This window comes from Lolium perenne, chromosome 2 (assembly GCF_019359855.2).
Source record: "Lolium perenne isolate Kyuss_39 chromosome 2, Kyuss_2.0, whole genome shotgun sequence".
NCBI lineage: Eukaryota > Viridiplantae > Streptophyta > Magnoliopsida > Poales > Poaceae > Lolium > Lolium perenne.
This window is the reverse complement of record NC_067245.2, coordinates 178,399,731-178,409,129: the sequence shown is the minus strand read 5'-3', so window position 1 is coordinate 178,409,129 and position 9,399 is coordinate 178,399,731. Positions and strand designations below refer to the sequence as shown.

General features: G+C 46.2%; 1 protein-coding gene across 1 annotated transcript; it reads left to right on the top strand.

The window, feature by feature from the left end:
* Positions 1-3,138: 3,138 nt before the first annotated feature.
* LOC127328948 (uncharacterized) lies at positions 3,139-4,239 on the top strand. The gene has a single exon (XM_051355503.1). The coding sequence runs from the start codon at positions 3,139-3,141 to the stop codon at positions 4,237-4,239; it is 1,101 nt and encodes a 366-aa protein (XP_051211463.1).
* The last annotated feature ends 5,160 nt before the right edge of the window (positions 4,240-9,399 follow it).

Below are 9,399 nucleotides of genomic sequence, written 5' to 3'. Positions count from 1 at the left end.
ATCTGGTAGCGGAGTCAAAGTCGTGCAGGTGGCCAGAGTACCCGTCTGGTGGTAGCCGTGGAGCCGAGGAGCCGAGGACGCACCGGCGAAGATCAAAATCCTCCCTAACAAAGAGAGTGGATGAGGCTGGAGAAAGAGAGTGTCAGAGGAGGGAGCGTTCAAGCGATGTACCTGCGTACAGACCCGCGTAGCCGCTGGAATTGTGGTCGACGTGGTTGTCTCCATCCTAGCCTCTCCCTGCTTGTCATCCTGCCTCCATGCCGACGGCATCGCCTCCACCCCGACTCCCTCCTGAGGCCTCGCGGGGTAGTAGTGGAGTACCTCCATGCCGAGGGCATTCCAGGCGGCGCGTGACCTTGAAGACAACGCAGAGCAGCGACGGTGCTGTGGACCTGGCATGGAGGAGGTGGGCTCTGCTGGCGTCGACGCAGGGGACTTGGCTGGAGGTGTCGGAAGGCCTCCACAGAGGAGTTCCGCCATCAAGCCTCGGGCTCGTCCACCGCGCCGCCATCAAGCCTCGGGCTCGTCCACCGCGCCGCCACGCGCGTCGATGGCCCCATCGGGAGGCAGCAGGGCGGCCCGGGAGAGGAGAAGCTTTCATGAGGAGCTGCAGGCAGCAAGCCACCCACGGCCACCGACGGCAGAGGAACTCGGTCTGGGAGGGGGAGGAGCCGCCCGCTCCTGGGCGGAGGATGTGAGCTGGAGATTTTTTTTTTTTTGACCCCATCGGTGGGGATTGGGGAGGAAGAAGCAACGATGGGATTGGGGAGGAACTGAGGAAGAGGTCTGGATTTTTCTGGCCGAACGTGCTCACCGCTTTGACTACATCGTTAAGATTGAATCCAACGTCAATGTTAATCAGAGGCACTGTTGATGTCCAATTTTTACATGTCTACAGTAACCTGAATAGCTGAGATTTCAGCAAAAGGGGTCAGCTTTTATATATACTAGTATAATTCCGGAAGATACGACCCCTGTCCTGTGGCACAGTTCTGGAGCTTCGTTGGTGAGGCGTTGGGGACGACCTTTGACCTCCGTGAGTTCCTGGCAACTCGGGCAAACCAGTCTGGTAAGAGGAGGTGCCTCTTCTGGTTGGTGCTTGCCACAATGTCCTAGCCTCTTTGGACAATTCGCAATAAGATGGTTATCGAGCGCATCTCCTTGCGGTGGGCATCTGACTCTGTCTTCAAATTCTTAACGTTTTTGCAGTAGTGGTACCCGCTCAGTAGGATGCGGGATAGAGGGAAGCTGGACGGCATGGTGGAGGACCTTCTGGCGTTGGCGCCGCATATCTTCGCAGCCTAGTCGTGCATTAGCCCTTCTTTACGAGGTTGTATCGTCTTTTTTCTTTTCGGTTTGAGCATGTTTGAGCGGTTGCCTCAGCAGACTTGTTTTTCTTTCGGTTGGTCGGTGACCTCAACGACAATAACACCGGCGAGCTGGTACATGTATATTTGCTAGCCGGAATTGCTTATTGGATCAGAAAATAATACTATACCAACATCATCGGGAACTCTAACAGAAGTGAGTGTTGTGTTGGCTTAGAGCATCTCTAACAGAGCTCGTAAATCCCGCCGAAACTGAATTTTTCCGGCGGATTTACTGGTTCTGGCCGAATGTGGCGCAGAATGGAGCCCGAATCTGTGGGCCGGCCCGTAAAAGAAGTTCGGGGGCCCGAGAAACTCCCCGCACGCCCCGCAATAAAAGGGGCCGCGGAGGGGAGTTCGGTTCGCAAACCCTACTCCCCTCCGCCGCTCCACCGCCTCGCCCCGCCAACTCCGACGAGCAATTCTCGTCTCCGCAGCGCCGCATCGCTGCCCATAGAGCTCCGCATGGCTAGCCGCGGAAGCTCCGCTAGGGGAGGAGGAAGTTTGGGCGGCGGGGACTCGCCTCCGCGCCCACCCGTATTCCGCACGGAGGAGGAGCGGCGGGAATGGGTTCGCTCGGAGGGCGCGCGCGCAAGCGCAGCGCCCACCGGTGGACCAACTGGGGCTCACGCCCCCGGGGAAGCTTGCAAGGTACGCGCTCGGAGGCGAGGGGTCCTCCTCCGGCGGTTCACGCCGCCCCCTTCGTCCGAGGAGGAGGAGAAGGAGGCGGAGGAGGCGGTCGTCGCGCAGCCGGCGAGGATACTCCTGTCCGACGGGGACTACGTCCATGATGACGAGGAGGAGGTCATCGCTGAGGTGGCTGCCGTGTCCGACGCGGAGGCCCGAGCACGCTGGCGCCGCGAGGAGGCCGACGCCGTCCGGCAAGTCCGGGAATACAAGGCGGCGCGCCGAGAAGAACGCGTCCGCCGCGTGAAGCTGGAGATCGTCGAGCTCGACGCGGAGTAGGAGCTCCACGCGTCCACCACCTCACCTTCCACCGCCACTACCTCCGCCGCCGCGCGTAGAGGCCGTCGGGGCCAAATATTGGGCAAAATTAGCTCGCGCTGCTGTGGATAGTATTTAATTTAGGTTATTAGTTCGTATTATGTAAAGTTTGGTGCTCAGAGCAAGAACTATTATCTATATGTGTTCATCGATGAATTCTCCCGCGAGAATTTTAATTTCATGTTTTCAATTTCTATTTTACTGTTTCTGTTCTGCGTCACTGCCAAAATCAAACAAACTAACATTTTCGGGAGACTGAATTTCACTTTTTCGTGCTCTACTAAAGATGCTCTTATGGCGGTGTTGAGCCCTCAGCCCTGCATTCTCGACGTGCCAGAACTTCTGGGAACCCTTAAGGCCTCAAGTCTTGGTGTTCCTGTCGGGTGCTGGGGCTATGCCACCTGCACGACATGGCCGCCGTTCTCAGTTAAGTGAGATATGGTGGCAACTGATAGCAGATCGTGCATTGCTCGAGTCCACACTGTAAACTTGAAGGACATCCTGGACGAACAAGATAATCATGTCCTTGTCTGCACAGCACACGATTAACTTCTAGAAAATGATGAGGAGATCTGAGCTAGTCATGGAGCTGAAGAAAATATTCCAACTAATGTCCATTCAGTTCCACCTTTTGCCGTTCTGGCTCAGACAATACTGGGCTCGACCCGGCCCGGGCAATCAACAGGCCTGCTAAGCCTCTAAACCTAGCACTACCAGGTCACCGACCCCAACGCCGGCCGCACTCGACTGGCACAAGCGGCGAGGAATGGCGACATCAGCGAACCACCAGACGAGCATCTTGCAGTTCGTCATCGCCCTCGCCTACGCCACCACCACCACCTCTTCCTCTTCGTCCACGAACGCCTCGTCGTCGCCATACTTCCCACCCGAGCTGATCCCGTTGATCGCCAGCTACCTGACGACCCTCCATGGCTTCTTCGCCCTCCGGGCCGCCTGCCGTACCTACCGGGCTCTCCTCCCGACGTCACCGGCCAACCTCGCCTCCCAGTGCCCGTTACTCCTCGTCACCCACAAGGCCTCCGTATCGGAAGCGCTCTTCCACGCCCCCCTCCGCCGCCTCCTCCGCTTCCGCCTCCCCTGCACGCGGCTAGATGGCCGCGACCCCTCCTACACCCGCTTCTACTCCTTTGGCTGGCGCGTCGCCATCGAAGACCGCAACGCCCACGGCAGGCACCGAGACCTACGCATCTGCCACCTCCTCACAGGCGAGCGAGCCCGCCTCCCTGCCCACCCAAATGAGTTCAAAGGAGTCATCTTTTCCGGCGACCTCGTCATCACCTTCGACCTACGGAGCCACGTCCTCCACTACTGCCGCATTGGGGATGCTAAGTGGCGAGCCGCGTTGTGCGATGAAGACTACAGGATTTACAACTTGATGTTCGTGAAAGGCACCCTCTATGCGCTGATCTATCCAAATTACCGCCTCGCCGTCGTCGAGCTCCACAACAATTCGATGGAATTGTCGTTTTTGGGAGACAAATCGAGTGCACGGACAGTTCAGAAGAGTACGATGTCCTGGCTCGCAGAGTGCCGCGGTGAGCTGTTGCTTGTTGTCCCTGTGCAGTGCTCTCCACCGGTTTACCATGTTTTCTGCTGGCAATCCGAGGAGAGGAAGTGGGCAAGGACTACTAACCTTGGTGGATGCAGCTTGTTCTTCAATAGACATCAGTTTGCAGGTTGGCTTGGTCCAGATCATCCCGCAGTTAGAAGGGACTGCATGTACTTCACTTGCTTATATGGGGAGTGGGGCAAGTATTCTTTGGTTGATGGATATTGGCATGAACGTGTTGTCGACTACCCAGGGCTTGGGTCACCACTGGCTTGGGTCCTTCCAAGCATTGGCTGATGCTATGACTACAATGGGTATCGGAACAGTCCACAAGTTCTTAAGGTACATTTGCTCCCTAATGACTTATTATTGTAATCACTGAGTGCTACATTTGCTGTTTGGTAATCAAGATATTCGAGTGACTCTTTAGCAGAATGTGTGTATAAACTTATTTCTGAATTGACATTGCTCAAACCTTCAACTATTTGATAATGATGGGCACAAGTCCCTGGAAATTAATCTTGGGGTATGATTTCTGCTAATTTCTCTTTGGCACTACATCATGACAGCAACAACTAGTGGAGGGGAATTTTAGGTAATGAAATAATGAAAGAAGACCATTGTTTTGTAATAGAACCCCATACATATTGCAGACTGATATTGCTATCTAATTAACGCCCTTATTGGGCTGGTTCAAAATGGCTTAGGTGGTCTCTGGCGCTTCCTTCGCTCCCGCAATGAGTAGGAGCTAGGATTTCTCTCATACAGCTGGTCTTGCGGGCTTGGTATGGACAAAATTATCAATAGGAACACAGACGCTTGCCCAAAAGGATGAGTATGCCTGTTCTCTTTGAAATGTTGTGGTCTCTATCTACATAGGATAGTTCTGGTGTTTATCGTGATGAGGTGGGCGTTACCAGATTGCTTCAACGTGAAAAATATAATGATGGTGTAATAGATCGGACGACCCTGAAAGCAATGCCATGTGCAGAGGCTATTGGGCAAGGATGTTTGGGCAAGTCGAGTGGTAATAGTACATTAAGCCCGTCTTTGGGTTGCACAACTCGATTCTGGAAACAAGGCATGGAGTTCACATAAGGGGTTTAATGGTATGGAGGATTTCCAGTGGATGACTATTATTCCTGTAGGTCTTGAGTCGAATGTTAAGGTCCATAATTTAGCCAGTGATCGTTGTCTTGGAATATGGGCATTATGGTTGGTTAAGAGATGTTAAATCAGCAGAGGAAATGAATGTTCATATCCCAACAATGTCGGTTGCATGGGCTATCCCCCCTCTTGCCCCGGGGGGAGGCTTGTGACGCCACTTCTTGTGTTATAAAACTTTCTACATTAATTTTCTATAAAAGAAATGTTTTTTTAAGAAGGTCTGCCCAACCTGGCAGAAATTTCTAGGTCCGCCACTGGTCCGTTGGTATGTATATTGAGCTAGAAGATTGGTTTATACATGATATTACATTTGTATATTGTACTAAAATTGTAGGGTGAATTGAAGTTTATATTGCGAAATCTAATATGTGATCAGCACCCAAATTTAGCTTGAAATATATGTATCTATATCTGGACTTTCTTTCGTGTTTTCTGATATAGTTCAAACACATAGATATACTCCCTCTGTCCCACGAAGGTTATCTGAGATACATTCAAATTTTGAAAAATCTCGGAAAACCTTCATGGGACGGAGGGAGTACATGAAACCAAACTTCATGTATTGACTTACTGTCTAACCTTAGACAATACATACTTGTTAGAATGTGTAGATTGGACAACGGAGATTGTTTCATGCGGTTAGTTTTATAATGATTAATCTCTATAAATATGAATACTTAAATGTATGACATATGTTAAGTAGGCGACTTGTGTAAACCTCTCAAGAAAATGTGAATTAATTTTTCTACTGTTTCATGTTGATGAGATTTAGTCTGGTTACTGTTCAGGGGATATGATACTGATAAAGAAATATTGGGAGAATTAACATTAAAGTATCCATCTAATTTTTTTTATTTCATAAAAGACCATCAATTTAACTACTTGTTTCCTCATTACCATTAGTATTATTTTAGTTAGAAAGGTAAACTGCCTTCCAAAATCGAACCTCTTGGTTATTACCCTTTGCCAATGCACTATCATTCAGTTCAAATGCTGACATTGTGAAACATAAATTTTTCGTGTTCGAACTGATGTGTTAAGTGCAACACACTAGGGGTTAAGAGAACAAGGATTGATGGAGGGATTGAGGAAAAATTAGGGGTATTGTGTGACAAAGTGGAAATCACCCAAACCCTAGCTGGATTGAATCCCTCGGGAATTAGAGCGAACAAATCTAAGCTATAAGCCTTTCTTTCTTACCAAAAAAAAAACTTTTATATCCATATATGACTAGTAGCTCAAGAAACTAATAAATACAGCCAGCCCAATATTTGTATGTGGATTTGTTGTATGGTTCTGTTTCTTGACTTGGTATTTGAATTCATATTTGGTGGTTTGAGAAATGTATTTTTAATGTATTTTTCGAATTTGTAATGTGTTTTATTGACTATGGAGGTGCCAGATAGTCTAGATTGTAAAAGATGCACCCAATAATTCCCCACATCCTAGCAGTAACACATGCCAAGAGCAAATGATTACATGTTTCAACTTGATCACATAAAGAACATGCAGGATTTGCCGGGTTTTTTTTTTTTGCATGTTTTCTCTAACCAGGATAGCATTTTGAGTCATTTGCCACATGAAAATTAAAAAAATTCAGAGGAAGTTTTGCTTTCCGTGACCATTTGTTACTAGGACCAGGAATGTCAATTTCAAGAAATTCATACACAGATTTGTAGAGAAGGAATTGTTCTATTAAGAGGCCAAAGGATTTTATCTCACTCAACGGACATATTAGTGGACCCCGCTTTTTTTCCCTTTATATAGTTCCAATGTTCCAACATCTAAGGTAACATCCTTCTCTGGAAAGGCATGCTAAAATTGTTCCCCGCAACTTTCGGAAATGTAATATCTTGCTCTTGACAAATGTCAAATAAAAGAGAATGGGTATCACAAAGAGGTTTTCGCCTAGCCACACAACTTTTCATATTCTCACAAGATCACCCATTGTTAAGGAATTTTTTCCTACTCACAAAATAGATATCTTTAACTTTCATCAGAGCTTTCCATGCACGGGAATCATTAAATTTGAGCGTAGCCACTGTTTTATTAGTAATATATTTAGCTTTCACAATTCTTTGCCACAACTCATCCTCAGCCTCTAGTTTCCAGCACTATTTCACCAATAAGCTCAAATTTTGTTTTTAAGATCTTTCACACCCAAACCACCTTTGCATTTTGATCTACAAATTATTTATCCTCTTAACTAAATGGTATCTTCTTTTTCTATTGTTTCCTTTTGCCAAAGGAAACTCCTCATATGCTTGTATAACTTCTCAATGAAAGTGTTGTTCAAGAGGAACTGGACATATAATAAGATGGTTTATCAGCAAGAAAAGATTATAAAAGGGTCGATCTAACCCCAGAAAGACAAGATTGTATCGCTCCATGTAGTTCATAAATAGGTGATGTATTGGACATAACCACTATTTTTAGGAAGAATATGCGACGTTTTGGACACCGATAGTCTGCAATACATCACTTTGACCGCTAGTTTTTATATTGTATAATATGTATATCCCAAGAAAACTGTAGCATTCTCGGGAAATTATTCTGCTCAAACATATGCACAAAATTTGTAAGTTTTTAATCTAGAAATAATAAGGATAGTCAAAATTTTAAATATTAGACTGAATTAAGTTGTGTACCAAACATTTTTTATGAAGTGTACATAGTACACAACTATAATATGCCTTGGCAGTCTCGTGAAATTATTTATCCTGTCATCATGTACAACTATATGCCACTAGCACATAAGATATAGAATACATTTTTTTCCAGGCAATCCAACATGGGATCGAATTTCAATACCTTTGACATAACGAAATACAAACAACTGGGGCAAAACATCCTTTTTTACAGGTGCAACAACTAACAAAAAACAAAAATAGGAGTTCTGGGTTAAACATCACATAATAGGAGTTCTTACAGGACCATAGCTAGGTGGCAAAGGAGATCTCAAACCTACAACACATATCAAAACAAGATCGAAATCAAACAGTATCAACATCATCTTCTTCCACGTCCTCCCTTACAATGTTACCAGCCCCATAAACCCATCACCCAACAAACGAGATGAAGAAGGATAACTCGCAGAGGATCTACTTCCACCTAGATCACTAGCCAGGGAAGCTAGCCTTAAGAGATTGTATCGGTGGTATAACCAACTTACCCTCAAAGCAGGCTTTATTCCAAAACTTCCAGATTACCCAGCAAATCACGGCTAACCCCGCAATCCACGTGTTTTGACTGATTGGGGCAAACGGAGGAAACCACTAAAAGAATTGGGCAAAACATCCAGGTCGCGAGGAGGCTCCAATGGCTTTCCCAATAGAACTCCAAACAAACTTGGTGGCTGCACATTCGAAGAACAAATGACTGATTGACTCATGTTCGTTACAAAACTGATAGTGAGGGTTTCCTGACCAATTACGTTTTACCAGGTTATCTTTTGTCGCAATTGAATTGTGCCATATGAGCCATAGCCAAATCTTGCTTTTGAGTGGAATTTCTGCTCTTCCAACGGTGCTTGAAGGATCTATCTATACCATTACTACAAAGGTGGTTGTACCTTGACTTGACACTAAATTTGCCACTTTTTGTCCATTTCCAGAAGGGCTTATCTTGTTCATCATTTAGAGTGATTTGAATCAGCAACTGTAACAACCCATTCATGTGTTTAGCTAAATCAGGGATCAACCATCTCCTAATTGTAAATCTCGAGCCCAAGCATGTTGCATCAGCCACCGTGATATTTTGCTCAATACAGACATTATAAATATTTGGGAATTTATCTTTCAAAGGACATTGCCCACACCAAGAGTCACACCAGATGGTCATTGCACCATTACCAACCTCCATCCTTCTCCCACATAAATAAAGGTTTTTTAACAGCATCATATATTTCCAAAGGGGCGAATCATCAGGCCTGCTTTTGGAATAAAAGACACCAACACCTCTCAAATATTTTCTTCTCATAAATTCCTACAATAGTCAAGATCCACTACCCAATTTCCACCACCATTTACGCATCAAACTAATATTGAGTTTGTACAAATGTTTTAACCCTAGGCCACCCTTATTATTGGTTTGCAAATCCATTCCAATTGAAAAAGTGATATTTTCTCCTATCTACACTTCTAGCCCAGAAGAAAGATCTTACCGGCTTATTCATTTCTTAAATATTGGTTTTGTGTAACAATCTTAAGGATATCTGGTAGACTGCAGTACTGGATAAACATGCATCAATCTTAATCATCCTTCCCCCAATAGACATTGAGTTACCAATCC

Coding starts and splice junctions, on each gene's coding strand:
- LOC127328948 (XM_051355503.1), top strand. CDS start 3,139: ATGGCGACATCAGCGAACCACCAGACGAGCATCTTGCAGTTCGTCATC.